At 35.3% G+C, this 17,071-nt stretch overlaps 1 protein-coding gene across 1 annotated transcript in view; it reads right to left on the bottom strand.

Annotated features, from left to right (window-relative positions):
• Positions 1-1,784: 1,784 nt before the first annotated feature.
• LOC101719867 (putative ATP-dependent RNA helicase DDX60) overlaps positions 1,785-17,071 on the bottom strand; it is a 109,298-nt gene continuing 94,011 nt past the window's right edge. The window contains 6 exon segments of the mRNA XM_087216998.1: positions 1,785-2,726; positions 6,095-6,157; positions 6,852-7,003; positions 11,945-12,087; positions 13,900-14,047; positions 16,423-16,544. Of these exon segments, the coding sequence (XP_087073124.1) occupies positions 2,627-2,726; positions 6,095-6,157; positions 6,852-7,003; positions 11,945-12,087; positions 13,900-14,047; positions 16,423-16,544 (728 nt within the window). The 3' untranslated portion in view covers positions 1,785-2,626.

Here is a 17,071-nt window from a genome sequence, read left to right as displayed (position 1 = left end):
TTGGTTTCTTAATATGGGGATTCACTGCTACAAATTTCCCTCATAGAATTGCTTTCATTGTGTTCCATAGATTCCTGTATGTTGCACTGTCATTATCATTTACTTGTAGAAACTGTCTAATTTATTCTTTAATTTCCTCTATAACCCATTGGTTGTTCAGGAGAGTGTTATTCAACTTCCATGTGTTTGTGGGTGCTTTGCTGTTTCTTTTGCTATTGATCTCCAATTTTATTGCACTATGGTCTGATAATATACAGGGAGTAATTTCAATTCTTTTGCATTGACTTAAACATGCCCTATGAGCTAACATGTGGTCTATTTTGGAGAATGACCTATGTGCAGCTGAAAAGAATGTATATTCTGATTTTGTGTGGTGGAACAGTGTATATCTCTATTAAGTCCATTTGTTCAAAAGCTTGGTTCAATTCTGGAATTTTGTTGTTGACTTTTTGTGTAGATGATCTGTCTATTTGTGACAGAGGGGTATTGAGGTTCCCCCACTACAATTGTATTAGTGCTTAGCTAATTTTTCATGTCGTTAATATTTGTTTTATATAGTTGGGGGCATTTGTATTTGGTGCATATATATTTATGATTGTCATCTCTTCCTCTTGAAATTTTCCCTTAACAAGGATGTAGTGACTATCTTTGTCTCTATTAATTGATTTTAGTTTGAAGTGTACTTTGTCTGGAAATAAGATTGATACCCCTGCTTTTTTCCAGGTTCCTGTCGCATGGAGAGGCTTTCCTTAATATTGTGCCTGCTGACTTGGAGGAGAGAGCTCATGGTTAAAAAGATCCATTTCTCTTAGAGTCTGTTCCTAGTTGTTCTCTTCTCTGAGGCCCAGGGATCATCCCAGCCTCCATTTTGAGGACTGGTATATTCTAGGTGAAAATCTTCCACTGAAGAGTTTTCAGTTGGTTTTACCTACAGTCCATGAAGCCAATTACCCTTCACTCCATGGTTTCATTAACATCCTATTACTAAACTCATTGTTCCAGGTTACTCTAAAGCTTTTACTAAAAAATCAAAAAGGAAACTGCCCGTTGGACCCATAACATAGAGATTAGGTGTCCCCCCTCCTCTTTGGGAAAGGTCACTAGAGATTGAACCCAGGCCTTTCTTACTGAGAAACGTTCACAGCCCTTTTAAAATTTTTCTTTTGATACAGCCCCACTGAGTTACAAAACGCCAGTCTGGGCTCAAAATTCTAATCTTCCTGTCTGAGTTTCCCAGAGTTCTAGAATTACAGTTAATTCACTTTTCAAAGAGAATTTCAGTTGGCAAAAATAATCTTATCTTTCTAAAAATTAGGAAGCCATATTGGTTTAATTATATGGGAGAATTTTTTCATTTACCAACAGGACTTACACAGACAACTAGGCATTGGAAACTGATATGATAATTTATTAATTTGAGTATTATTATTTTGAGCAGTGAAACAAAGGCAGGAGAAGTCACCTTATTTACTAATTACACTGGTGTTCAGAAACTGTTGTAGTGCTTATTTTAAATAATGAAAATATATACAGCCTAAAGAAAATAAAGACCTCTAAAATAGCACAAAAAAAAGATGGGTCAGGGCTGGGGATTTAGCTCAGTGGCACCCTGCCTGCCTTGCAAGTGCAAGGTCCTGAGTTTGATCCCCAGTACCTAAAAAAAATAAAAATAAAAGATGGATCAGTCCTAGGGATAAGAGCATGATTGCATCTGAAGAAAATATGACCACAAGTGTCTTCCTAAACTAATATAATTTACTTAAGAATAATATCACATAAATAGCGTCATTCATTTATGGCATCAGATTGGAAGCAGAAAATAGATTTTTTACGCTGAAGATAAAACAGTTGACATTAAAATTTATTACCTAAACTAGATCCTAAAACTGTGACCCAAGGATGAATGTAGGGAGCACAAATGTTTATATAAATTACTATATATAGAAGATGCATAGGTTTGTGCAAATGGATTGATACCTACAAAGTATTCACACAATGAAACCAACAGTATGAGATTTAAGTCATTTTATTTCTTCCTTATTTTCCAGTCACTCATGTGTAATTAAAATAAAACAAATACCAGCTACATGTTATTTAAGTATTAGGTAATTTGAAACTCAAACTCTTGTATTTTTAGAAAGCACTTGGTTTATTAGAATGTATTATTTCAATAGTCATATCTACATTTTGTAATCCCACTTATGTTATTTGAAAAAAATGCATTTCATCTTTATGATACTACAATTGTTTCTTTGTAGCCTTAATAAACATTTTAGAAATCCTCATAAAAAAAGAAAAATGTTGAAAGTGCAATATTTGTTCTGGTCTCACAGAGGAAAAATGGCTCTTTAGTTACATTCAAAATCCTTGCATTTTCTGTCAAACCTCAATATAATCTGATGTAAGCATGATTAATCAAACATTAAAAGAAACCAAGATTCAGATACACTAAGTAATTTGTCCGAGAGAACTCATGATAGAACATGGCAGTGTGAATTCCACTCTTTGATGTCCCGGCTTGCTTTTACAATTCATCACGCATTTTTTGTGAAAAGTAGGAGAATCAAAACTGTAACTTATAAAACTTCCATGGCAATATTTTAAGAGGTTTATGTGCACTTTGTTTTTAGACTTTATTGAATTTTTCAGAGTAAGTTTCACTCAGTTGCTCAAATGCTAAGACAACGTTGTCATCTTCATTCTCACATAATTCATGCAAGGAAACACTGTAAATAGAAAAAATGATATAAATCTAGTACCTCTTTGGTGATATTATTATAAGAAGAGTTTTCCCTAGGCATGGAGGAATAAGTAAGTCTTATTAGATGATGAAATACTATTAGCAAAATATGAGAAGTGATGACAAGAAGCATATTTATTCTCACAAAAGCTTATACAAAAAAGCAATGAAAAAAGATAAGACAATTCCCATGCAGTTTATTTGTTACCAACAGTATTTGAAAGGTCATCAAATTCCATATTACTTGACCCCACCTCCATTTCAATAGTGTAGCATGAATTTCTTTCCTTTTCTCTGTATATCTCTTACGAAGTCATTTGTGTTTCTTCTGCTGAGGTGTCCAGGATATGCTGAAACCCATTTGCAACTATAAAGCAATGAATTATTCATTGCTTTACCTATCTTAGATGTGTGAGAAATTAAAAAAAATGGGATAATATCAGCAAAATAATAGCCTTCCCAGGATTCCTCCATCTTAATCCCCATAAATTTATGAATTTGTTTACAAAGGTTATAATTTATGAATTTCTTATACATGACAAAGAGGAATGAAACAAAGATTACAGATAAAAATAAAGGTTGCTAAATGGCTAGACTGAAGATGAGATGATCCTTGATTAGATAGGCCTAATGCAGCCTCAAAGGTGTGCGTAAGTGGAAGAGCGAGGCAGCAGAGAGTTAATGTCACAGAAGTGCAATGTGAGATGCTGCTGACAACTGCTAGATTTGGAGGGAGAGGAGATTCAAACCAAAGAATACCAGAGGTTTCTAAAAGTTGCAAAATGCGACAAAACTGACTGGCTTCTAGAGCTTCCAGAAAGGAATGAAGCACTTGTTACAGCCTAATTTTACTCAGTGAGACATTTTTCAGATTTTCGATCTTCTAACCTATAACCAAATAAATTTGTATGCATTACACCATTAAGTTTGTGGGAATTTATTTCAGAAGCATTAGGAAACTAATATGTAGATGAAAGGAAATGAGAGAAAAAATATGAAAAATTACCATTGTACCTGGGCGGATTAAGGACTCAAAAAAATCTGAGTCTGACATTTCATAAGCCTGTCATTGTTTGTACCTGCCTGCTTGCCACTGGAATTACAGTGCTTTTTTTTCCCAGAGTAATATGATTTAGATCTAAAATGTCCCCCAAGGGTCTCATGTATTGAGAGGTGGGGTTTTATGGTAGGTGACCAGATCATGCAGGTGCTGTGAGGTAGACTGTTTTTGGAGGGGTGGATCACAGAGGGGTGTGGCCTGGAAGGGTGTATCCATGCCCCCCACTCCTCCTTTCTCTCTACTTTCTGGCTGTCACAAGGTGAGCAGCTGTCCCTCATCCTGCCATATGCCCTTTCACCATGCTCTTTCTCCCTTGAGCCTGGCAACCATGGACTAAAACTCCAAAACCGTGAGACAAACTAAACCTCTCCTCCTTTAATTTGTGGTCTTGGTGTTATTTGTGGTCTCAGTGACAGAAAAGCTGATTAATATATCTAGTATTACACTGACTTACCACCAAGAATGATTAGATTTGTATCTCCAATAATGAATTTTTCCTCAGTTACAAATCTGTAATTGTGACTATTTGACATTTCCTCCTGAACGATGCTTCACAGATATCCTGTGACATGCATGAATTCCTAATCACCATTTTTGGTTCTTATCACCAAATATCATCATCACTCTATAGCTCTTATGTATCATTAACTAAAATAGAAAACAATAATCTTCGGTAACTACACGAAATTTATTATCAATTTCTTTTAATTTACCTCATAAATATTTCTGTAACTACTCCTCTGCATCATTGATTCTATTTCCTTAATTCAGATCTTTCTCTCTCTCTCTCTCACCTGCATCACCGTTATAGCCTTTTATAGTCTTATACATCTCTGCCACATCTATTAACCCTAGACCCGTGCCACACTCATGCTTATGCACTATCTATAGAATTCTCAAAACATCAATCCCCAAATCCATGATGTGACAATGAAGGCCTTGTATAATACAGACTCAAATTCCCTTGTTGTTTATAGTAGTTCAGAATCTTCTTCCATCTTTATCACAACTCCCACATTCTATGTCACCATAGTGAGCTGAAAGCCTATCCCTTGCATAAGACACCATTTATTATTTCTGTACTTTTGATAGTGCTATTTTTGTCTGGCCCATGCTCAAAGATTTAGTCAAAAGCTTTACTTTATGTGAGAGCCTTTCTCTGAGTCCAAGTAGATCTAGTCACTCCTTTTCTACCATCATATCCTTTGCTATGCTTATAATGTCCAAAGGGCTGTTTCCTTCACTAGACTGTAAGTTTTTTAAGAGGGATCAAATTAGCATGCTTTATATTCAGATGCTTGAAAGTGTGACAAACAAGTAATACTTCAGTACTTGTTACACCAATGTGTGAATGAATTATCTTCCTAAGCCATGCTTTGGATAAACTTTGAACATTCTTGCAGTTTCTTGGGCTTCTCTGGAGTTCATACCCTGGGTAACTCTGAGCCACTCAGGGAATACTTTATCTAGAGTTGTCCCCAATGGACAAAGCTGTAACTTCTGCTCTAGCACTACAAAACATCTACTGTCTGTACAAAAAGTTGAAGCAGACCTTATTCATCCCAGATCAAAGAACTAAAAACCCTGGCCTGATTACCAAAAACACAATAACAGAAGCATTTGTGAAAAATTAAATATATGTACAGGTAAATAACCAAACAATGGAACCTCTGTGGATTAGTAAAGAAGATGAAGATTGGAAGCCTTAGAAAGATGATAATTTAATGAGGGAACTTTAAATGTCCAAAGAAACCAAAGGATGGGAATGTCTGAATGAAATTTGATATTATTTGGGTCTATAATAGGCTCTGATAACGATAAGAATAGGTAGCCTATGAAAGACCAGGTTGAGATGAAGCCTGAAAAATATATTACTCATTAAAGCAAAAGACAGAAGAATATGAAAGAGAATGTACTAGAGACCTGATAGATCCCCAAGGATCCCTCTCATATCATGGATCTGACAAACACTCTTTGTTACAGATGAGACTATTAGGAGGTGGGGTCAATAATGCTTTAGAGTATTGCTGCCTGTTGGTGCATGGTGCCTTGGGATGAGACCATAGACTTCGTGGAACTTAATCTCAAATGGGCATTGGAACTAATTCTACTACAGGAAGCATGCAGCAATGTGTTACAGGGAAGTCTTTCAAACCCTCTGCAAGTGGAACTGCGTAGCACTAAGAGGCTCAAAGGCACCTTCATGTACTTTACTTATAATAAAGAGCTCAATATTTTTGATTCATAGCTAAACTATTTAAAAATATGAAATCAATATTTAAATATTAACATACCTGATAGATTTAATAATGAGTGAAAAATCTTTCAACAAATGATAAGCTGTCCCCGTATGTATTCTAAACAACAAATAAAAATTTTGAAAATTAATGGCACAAAATGTTATTTACTAATGCAATAATTTTACTATTCATAATGAGTCCAATTTTAAAAACTAAAATGTTTCACATTTCTTAAGCATATCAGAGTTTCAAACACATTTTAATAATGATTATTCAAAATGCTATGCAAACACACATTGAATTCCTGTGTTAATGTGGCCATTACACATCTATGTGCTCAATAACTGGGCCAATTTCTGCATTTCCAGGTAGACCTAAGAGTGTTTATTCCAGCTTAAATTTTAAAAATAGTTTCTCTGTCAAAGAACTAAAGCAATGGTCATATAGTCAGTCCTCAGATGTACACATACATTCTTTACATAACTCTTATCAGAGAACACAAAACATAGGATCGTCATTATTTTCATTCATTAATAATAAACCAATTAGCAAAAAATGAACTGCATTTGTAAGTATCCAAAAATATTTACATTTTTAGGTTATATCTTTATATAAAGTAAGTGGCATAAATACCAAGATTTTGTTGGTAACCCACAAACAAAGATCCTACAGAATTTGTCCTTGTCTCCGGCCAATTGCAAGAAAAAAGAAAAAATACGTTTAGCATGATTAAATTATGCAAAACTGTAAAAAAGTCTTTCTTGTAAAATTCATTTAATTCATTAGAGAGAGAGAGAGAGAGAGGACATACCCATTATCCTGATCTAATACTTCCAAGCAACCATGTTTGTAGAAGTCCAGTGCATAAGCATTAAGCGGCATTCTTCTTCCTTGACTATCAAATCTTTTTGGCCACAGTATAGGAGCTTGAGTATGGTTGATGCCAAGTGTGCGCAGAATGAACTGAAGAAACAGAATTGTTAGTTAATGTTATTTATGCATAGAGAAAGTTTATGTTTCTTACATTGTACTTTTTATTAACTTCCTTTAATCAGTGCTTGTCAAGAACACTATTCATGGTGAAAGGGGGATGGGTTTCTCACACACAAGGTGGTGTCATCCTCACAAGACTGGAGAATGGCTTAGCCCCACCTGTGAGAATTACTGCCTCCACATCACTCTGACAGCAAGTTCAACCATCTGGCCAGTAGAATACAGCAAGACTGGGAAGAAAGCTCATATAAAAATTTAACACTATTCTTTTTCTTTTTTTTTTGTACTGGGGATCACATTCAGGAACTTGTGGTTGTGAGGGAGGTGGCAGAACCACTGAGCTAAATCCCTGGCCTTTTAACACTATGCTTATTGGTGCATTGAATGCCTTCGCAAATAGGGTAGGAGGGAGCTGGAAATATACATGCCTCATGAGAATATTCAGTTAAACAAATATAATGCTCTTTAGAATCCATGTAGCAGAATAAAAAAGAGGAAAGAAGGAAGAGAAGACAATTAAAATACAAGCAAATACATAGTTTTCTATGTCTGCTCATTTATGCACATAATGTCATATTGGGTAGATAGGACCTTTAAAATACTGCTAGTGAGATTGTAAACAGGTACAGTTACTTTCTAAAGTAAGTGGTAGTAGCTGGAAAAGTTGAGTATTTCTATTCTCTGATGACCCAGAAAAACTAGTTTTAACACAGAAAATGAATATCTCCCCTCCCAAATCAACCTGTGGCACATGGGTATAACACTTTCACAGTAATCTTATTTGTATACCAAAAACTGGAAACAGGCCAAACATTTATTAACAAAAGATACAGCAACAAGTTGTTTTCCACTATGGAATATTATGAAATAGTAAAAATTTTTTTAAAAAAGGTTTGTGTCACAACATTGATAATCTTGGGGACTAACAGTTAAAATAGAAACCTACTTTCAGAAATTACAGCAAGTATACTTTTCACTTTTTGTAACATTAAAAAATATGCATACATAAATTTTGTAATATGAAGTTTTTAAATCAAATGAAAAATGAAGTATAGAAAATTTGGGAAAGGAAGAAGAAGGACAGGAAAGGAAATAAGGATAAACACACTAATCTTAGCTTCATGGAGCATTTATTGTAGTTATTTTCCTTGTAGTTTATCTACCCAGCATCTAAAAATATAAGTATACTTCTTTAGTATTATATTAAACCATATTAAAAATGAAAGGAAATTGTGTTAGTTACTTTCCTCTCATTGCTGAGACAAAACACCCAACACCCAAAGTTAAAGGGGGAAAGTTTTATTTGGCTTACAGTTTATAGAAGTTTTGGTCCATGATCATCTGGCTCCAAAGCAAAGTGGGTAGGGGAAACAATTCATGATGGTGGGCAGTAGCAAAGCAACAAGGGGAGTTAACAGTGTCTTTCTGTCCCTTTTATCCCATCCAGACTATAGGGACCAGGCCAGTGCCAAAGCAATCACTCATATGTAGAAATGTAGTAATCACATGCCCTTAATCCCAGCATCACAAATTCCAGATTCAGCCACTTCTAGAAAAGACTGCTTGGGGCTTTGGAGACACAAGCCACAACAGAAATGAATTTTTAGAAGAGTATAATTCATACTGCTCAATTTGTTTAAGCAGCTTTGAGTCTGGATGCATTCATGCTCTGCATTTTAGATATCTCTCCTATTTGATGGTGATTGTGTGGGAATGTGACAGATAATCTATCCTGTTAAAATTGCACCAGTGCCTCCCAATACCTCATGGAAAAGATTCATGTGGAAAGAAATAAAAAATTTCATGGCAAATACTTTCCAAATATTGATTAAATTGTATAAAAATAGAAAGGATGAGAAAGACCCATTATTGGAGCATAGAGGAAGCAGCATTCGTAGAAAGCTCCACGGTACACTCCAAGTCAGTCAGAGTGTGGCTAAAAGAGGCAACAGAGCTGCCAACCACAGGAACATATACTGAACAAGATGGTAATTGGTGAAATACAGAAAAGGAGAAGCCTAGAGTAAGAACAAAAACCATAAGCTTAGATGCCCACCCAGCACAGGTCCATAGACACTACTGTTCATAGTACAGTGTATCCCTATGGTTTCCTAGCCTTCAGGACATGAACCTTCTGGTATGATAACAAACAGACTCCACTGGTACACATCCCTGCTCATGTTTGGGGACTTAGCCATCTGGGCAATGCACAAAACTCTCAGGGACAGAAGGCAATGCGGTGGCCACAGTTGAACTCCAGAAGCCATTGCTCCCCAGCCTCTGAAGTTTCCTTGCCAGGATACAACCCAGGATCTGTGATTATAACAGTGAGGCAGATTCCCAGTCCATGTGCATGGAGTGCTCCCTAGGTCCAGACACTCATGTACCCTGTGAAATGTTAAAAACTTTCCAGGGAAAAAGGTAGCATGGGGAGGTAGGCAACTATAGCTGAGCACTTGAGGCAAAGTCATGATGAAAATAGTTTAGAAAGACCTTACCTGAAACTTATAAAAGCTATATTTAACAAATCCAACATAATATTAAGTGGAGAGAAATTGAAAGCATTCCCTGTAAAGTCAAATGGGACATGCTTGTCCACACTCTAACCACTCCTCTTCAATATCATACTTGAAATGTTAGCCAGAACAATCAGGCAAGAGAAGCGAAAAGGAATACAAATAGGAATGGAAGAAGTCAAACTAACTTCAATGCAGATGATGATCTTTTACACACAAGACCAAAAAAATCACAGCAGACAACTAATAAATTCAGCAAGGTGGCAGGATACAAAATCAACACATATAAATCAATAGTGCTCTGATACACCAATAATTAACCTACCAAGAAAGAAATTGGGAAAATAATTCCATTTATGGTAACTTCAAAATATTAAATACCTAGGAATCAATGTAACCAAGGAGATAAAATACCTCTAAAGTGAAAACTACATTCCCCTAAGAAAGAGATTGAAGAAGACATTAGAAAATGGAAAGATAGCCCCTATTCCTTAATAGACTGAATTAATATCTTTAAAATGGTCACAGTACCAAAATTTATATATAGATTTAATCCAATTCCTACAAAAATACCATTCTCCACAGAACTAGAAAAAAACTATTTAAAAATTTATAGGGAATCAGAAAAGACCCAAAATAGCCAAAGCAAACTGAGTAACGTGAACAAAGCAAGAGATATTACAATTCCAAATTTAAACTTACAACATAAAGCTCTAGTAATATAAACAGCATAGTACCAGTAAAAAAATAGAAATACAGACCAATGGAACAGAAAGACACAGAAACTCTGTGCACCTTCAGCTATCTGATCTCAGAAAAAGTGGGGAGGAGCCTATGTTGGTGAAAAGATGGCCTTTTAACAAATGGTGTTGGGAGAGCTGGTTGTACACATGGAGAATACTGAAACTACGCTCATTATTTCTTATCCTGTACTAAAATCAAATAAAATGGATCAAAAGCCTGGATATAAAAGCAGAAACACTGAAGCTCCTGGAAGATTAAATAGGGAAATCACTAGATATAAACATGAGGAAGGACTTCCTGAACACAAATCCAACAGCACAAAGAATAATACCAAGAATAAACAAATAAGGGCCGGGGATTTAGCTCAGTGGCACTGCACCTGCCTTGCAAGTGCAAGGTCCTGAGTCGATCCCCAGTACCAAAAAAAAGTACCAAAAAAATTAACCAATAAGATTGTAACAAATTAAAAAGCTTCTGCACAGCAAAAGAAACAACTAACAAAGTGAAGGGAGAAACTACAGAATGGGAAAAGAAATTTTCTGGGAACTGCTCTGATAGAAGACCAATATCTAAAATATACAAAGAACTCAAAAAAATAATAAAAGTAAAGAACTCAAAAACAATTAGATTCCAAAAGAAAAATGATCTAAGAAAAATTGTCAAATGAAATAAATAGACACTTCACAAAAGAACAAGAATAAATGGACAATAAGTAAATGAAAAAATGTTCAGTAGGTTTAGCCTTTAGGGAAATGCAAATCAAAACAACTCTGAGAGCCTATCTTATGTTAGTAAGAATGGCTATGAAGGACTCAAAAAACAAAAAATATTGGTGAAGTTGTAGGGGAAAACAAACATTTCTACACTGTTGATAGGATTGTAAACTAGTACAACCACTACGGAAATCAGTTTGGGGATTTACCACAAAACTAAAAGTAGAAATACCATTCTACCCAACAATACTTCTCCTGAGTGTTCTCCTGACAGTTAAAGTTATCATACTATAGTGATACATCAATATATAGCAGTACAACTCACAACAGCTAAATTAGGAAAAAAAGCTTATAGCAGTGTAACTCACAATAGCTAAACTAGGGGAAAAAAAGCTTAGATACCCATCAACCAAGGAATGGAAAAAGGAAATGCAGTATTATTCAGCTATAAAGTAAGAATGATTTTGAGTTATTTTTAGGGAAATGGATAGATTTTGAGACCATAAGGTTAAATGAAATAGGCCAGACAGAAAAGGTTAAGTAACACATGATTTCTCTTATTCGAGTAACCTAAAAATATAAATAAGTTAAAGAGAAAAATAAAGGACATGGTAGGAAACAATAAGGTATCCTTCTGGAAACAGGAAAGGGAATCAGGCAAAGAAGGGGAAGAAAGGGAAATAGCATTGCTTAATAATTAATATGTCTTTTCTTCAAATTAGTTAGCTATGAACCTTTTATGTAATATTTATTTGTACTCATCCGGTAAACTACAGGAAACAAAGTTTTCTAAGATTATTACTCTTCAAGCTAACATGCAATCCTTTATTGTTTGTATGTGAGAATTCAAAATTAGTCAAAAGTATTCTGTTACAAGGTGCCCTTCAGACAGAGGGAAAGACATAGAGATTTGTATATAAACCCCATTCTTCACTCACATGATTGGAAATATCTGGTTGAAGCAAATCACTGTCAAAGTTCCCAGAGAGACAAACAAATGGTGAAATTGCTGCTCTTCCTTCTTTGCAGCTCATCAAGTGAGACACAAGTTGGGAGTCTTCACATTCTTTACCTGTGAATTCTGACCATAATAAATTGGGATAGATTAGTTTTAAAAATCAGCCAACTGAACGAAAAATGTAAATAGGGACCAAAATGTACAATAGAAGGTATGAAATAAGAAAACAAAATGTTCAATAGGAAGGAGAAAATAGAGGGAGGAAGGGCAAAAGGAAGGAAAAAGGAAAAAAACAGAAAAGAAGAAAAAATGGAAATGGTGCTTTTGTAAATAAGGAAGGGAAAGAGGGGTTGAAAGATGGGGTGGGGAATGGGGAAAAAAAGGAATCAAGATACATCACACAAAGGTACAAATTCCCTGTGATGAATGTGATCGTTATGTAAATCTAAACTATATCAATAAATTAAAAATAAAATCAGTCAACTAGTGAAACCTCATTTACTTAGTCTGATGGTAAAACTTTTAGAGCTTTCAGTGATAACAAACAGCCTCCTGGGGCACACATGCCATAGGTTTGCCACCACGGGTCTAGATGATGCTATGAGTGCAGTCATTCAAGGGAACCACAGCACAATGTGGACTGTATCACCGAATGCGAGTGGCCCAGTTTGGGACTGGTACATTCAATGAATGTTAGCTACTAACCTTAGTGTCACTACTCTGCTACTATAAACACATGTGTTGTATTTGATTGTTTTATAGGTAGGAAGTAATATTTATATTGCATATTTTTTACAGAGAATAGCTGCTTGTCACTTTGTCCCCTGATCTCTGAGTCTGTCTTAAAATCTTCCTGGATAGGGTGTTGTAAGTGGGCACTATTACTAGGTTTGGAAGAGGCACATGAGAAGGCATGTATTTTCCATTCATATGCTTTTAAAACTCCACATCATACATGAAAATTGGGCTCTAATTTTAATTCAGGTAGATTATTCCTCTGCTCCCCATCTGACCTCTCCTGTGAGATCCACAGTCCACCATTCCTGTCTGCTTTTATTCATGGGATCCAGGAAACTAGAAGTTCTACCTCTTTGAATTTTTCCAATTGAGGATGATAAGGTATAGTGAATCCTGGATATTACTACCCAATGCTCAAATATTTCTCTTTATCTCAGTCAGCTTTACCTATTTATTTCCTCTCTGAAAGAATCCATTAGTTGTTTTTAAAAAAATCAAACACTAATGATGCTTACAATGTGAAAAGCACTGTTTTTAAATATTCACATGTTAGTCATTTAAAGCTCAATTATTTAATGCTTACCAAAGTTAAGTAGATAATGTTATTCCTTTTCTCCTATATCTGTTGAGAAAACTAACACATGATTAGTGTGTCACTTGCCTGGGATGTGACTGCTAATAAAGTAGCACAGCCAGTATTTGGGTCCAGGGAATCAACCCAGACACTATGCTGATGAACATTAAATAGAATTTCTCTCAAGAAAACAATGCCAGAATTAGATCCTAGTTTTGCTCAATCTCACAGATGTCTTACTCCATTTTTCAGGGTTGACTCAAGGACAGGCTTTGATCAAGGCTTTGATCAAGATGGTTTATAAATGGTATATTAAGTTTCATTTTACATTACCCATTAACTCCCTATAATCAGATATTTTTCTTTGAAAAGCTGAAGGAAACCCTTTATTCAAACCAAACTGACCTATGTTGGACTCCAGTTTACTTCTGAGATAAAATATATATCTATATCTATATATTTATCTATATCTATATCTATATATTGGGAAGTGAACTCAAGGCTTCATGCATGACAGAAAAGCCCTCGTCCACTGAACTCCATCCCCAGCCCTGAGATAAAATAGTCTTAGGAAAGATTATTTATTGTTAAATTGTTCTGCAATGGAGCTGAAATATACTCACTGATTTCAGACAATGGGAGTTGATACTCCTGTTTCATATCAGCCAATTTGGACACAAGTGGTAAAAAAGAGGCAAAGTCCTTTGTAACTTGCATGTTGTACTCAACTAAAGCAGCACTGAAATCCTCAGGGAGATCATCAAGGAACACCTAGAGGAAAAATATTTTTCAGAGAAAACTATAGTTTGTTAAAATTAAACCTTTGGAAGAAGAAAAGCAAAGAACCTTCCAGCATAATTCTAAGGTTCTCTATTTATCCAATAAGCCCACTGTTTCTTCATTGGTCTAGAAACTACTTAATCAAACTCTTTTTAAAAATAGAGCCATACCCTCAAATGACATTAGACTCAAGAACATTTGACAAAATCTAGTGAGATATGTGGAGAGCAAGCAACAAGAGAAGGTGCACGTGTATGCCGGGTGTGAAGCTCACTTGGTTGTAAGGGTTTTAAGTAAACCTAACCAGATGCTCTTTCAGCAGAGTGAGCTCCCAATGTTTGTATTTAACCAAGAGAGTGAGGGTGAGATCATCTCCATCGAAGTAGAATGAAGTGAGCTGTTACTGTTTTCGTGTTGTCATAAGCCTCAGTCTATACCTACAACATCTCTGCCCTAGGTCATGGCTTCCTTGAGATTTCTGACTATCAAGATGGTGTGTTTCAGTTTTCTCAGGTCCAAATTACTCGTGAGGAGTCTCCTCTTTCCTGAAGAATTTCCTAACCCACATTTTCATCTTTAATTCCTAAACAATTCCAAATACTTCTTAAGTAAAATACAAGTCTATGCATAAAGGTGCACCCAGATCCTTCTAGCAAGAGTTTTGTTTAATAAATGTCATAATCCTTTGGAAATACTTTTCTCTCTTTTAAAGCCTTTTCATAAAGCACCCCAAAATTTCACTCAGACCTGTTACTCAGTAAATTTTTGGTGATGAAAACTTGGGTGCTTGCAGTATTTTAAGAATCTTATCTGTAATTTCAGGTCAGTATACTCACTAAGAAATGGATTAAGCATTTTTATTCTCATTAGATCTGCATTTGTTAAATCCAATATTCAAATTATGTCCCAAACTGGCAAATTCTCTGAGACAAATCCTAAGTTTGAGAATTCTATCATACCTTGGAAAACCTCTTGCCACTATAAAATTTTAGCACATGCAGTTCTCATTGCCTTCAAAGCTCTCTGTTATTGTAGGATTAACAACCATCTAATATGTGTAACCTGGATGTAAACGAGTTTCTATTAATCTTTAACAAAAGGTTTCTACTCAAAATATCTTTATCATATTTATTTTTGCGATGACCTTTTTAAAACTAGAAATGCTAGCTTTTCTAAGTTAGGTTTTAATTTGAATAGAACAATTAAATAATATTTCAAGAATGTACACGTAGGGAAAAAGGATGAAGATAAGTCTTAGATGATGTTCTAAAGTTGTGATTCCTGGTCTAGAGGACATTTGTAATTCATCACTCTGGGTTAAATGGTGTAGACTAACTCTTCTTGTTTTGTTCCATAGTAGCTTTTCATAAGGTTAACTAATATAAATCAGCCCATCCCACTTTCTTAGTACCTAGTGAGCTGAATTATTAACGTTCTTTGATGTTAAGTGATGGGGGATCATTACCAAAGAAATGCTGCAAATAAAATTAGACAAGAGTTTTCATGATCTGGGCCTCTGTGATTCAGATATAATGTTATGGATGTGCTCCAATTGGTTCCCTAAAAAGGCTCATGGTGATGAAGACTTCCTTATGGATGAGACTTGGGGGAAGTGACTGGATCCTCACAATGCTAATTTCATTAAGTTCATCGATCTATTGTTAAGATCCTAACTTCATGGCATTATTTAGGTGATGCAAACAGGAGGTAGGGCCCAGTTGAAGGGAGTGGAACATGGGGCTTGTCACTTTGGGGACTATTTTGATCCCCAGCACTACCTTCTCAGCACCCACCCTCAGCTTCTGGGCTGTCACTAAGTGAGCAGCTTTCTTCTGTCATGCAGTTCCACCATGAAGTTTCTGTCTCCCCACAGGTGAGCAATGGATCCAGCTGACCATCAACTGAAATCTCTGAAGTTAAATGCAAAAATAAATCTTTTCCCCTCTAAACTGCATTCCTGAAGCATTTTGTCACAGTGATACCAACCTAATACAGATGATTTCCTGGATGACTATTTTTATATTATCTGGTGAAGGCATTATCAAGTACAATATACAGTTTTACCTCAAGGTGAAAAAGATCATTAGGAAAATGTAGATTTGATAATGGGTATAATTGCTTTGCTTAAATATATAATTAGCTGCATCTTTCAGTATTATCTTACTGCTTTAATTAGATATAATCAAAGGAAAACATGAATAAGGCTTCAATTCTAATTTTTCTCAAGGCATCTAAGCTTTTCATAGGTTTACAGAGGGGTACTTGGAATTATAGATTAAACTGCACACTAATTATAAAAACAGCAAATTATTCAACAAAAAATTATCCTGTAACTAAGAAAAGTTCAGCAAAATCATATACTTTACCTTTGACTGATAAAACTTCATATTACCATCATAGTACTTTGCTGGAATATATATTCTTCCAAAGAGATTTGCCAGTACTAGCACTAGCTTTTCCATAACATCTTGAGAAAACCATTTTGAGCCTATACAAACCAAAACGTCTTATTATAAATGTGTTAACAATGTCTGTCCATATTTTCATGTTTAAATTGAAAGTGTCATTCCATTTCATTTCATAGAAACTAAGCATTGAGACAAAGATAGTAAGTATATTTTCTAAGCGTTTGTATTGTTGCTTCCAATCTGTGTCAGGTCCTAGTTACCCCAACCACAAATTCCCTGTATCACCTTACCAACATTTTCCTCATTTTGTTCTATCATCATGGATAATCAGAGTTCCTATAGAATTTATGATCATGTCTCTCTCACACACTCAAAAATCTCTAATGACACCTAAATGTATGATAAACAAACTTTTCTATAGCTTTGGATTTAAGGCTTTCTGAAATTCAGCCCATCAATAATCTCCAAATCTGATCGACCTGCCTTACCTTCCTGGCACGTATTTCAGTTTTGTCGGTTTGAGTTTTCTACCCTGCACAGCACAGAAGCAGGGAACTGCAGGGTTTAAAAACTTGTGACATAAATGTCAAGCTGTGAATATATCCCA

Source organism: Heterocephalus glaber, unplaced genomic scaffold, assembly GCF_053883595.1.
Source record: "Heterocephalus glaber isolate CG9 unplaced genomic scaffold, H.glaber_assembly_v1.0 deba00001461, whole genome shotgun sequence".
NCBI lineage: Eukaryota > Metazoa > Chordata > Mammalia > Rodentia > Bathyergidae > Heterocephalus > Heterocephalus glaber.
This window is presented reverse-complemented; position numbering and strand designations above follow the sequence as displayed.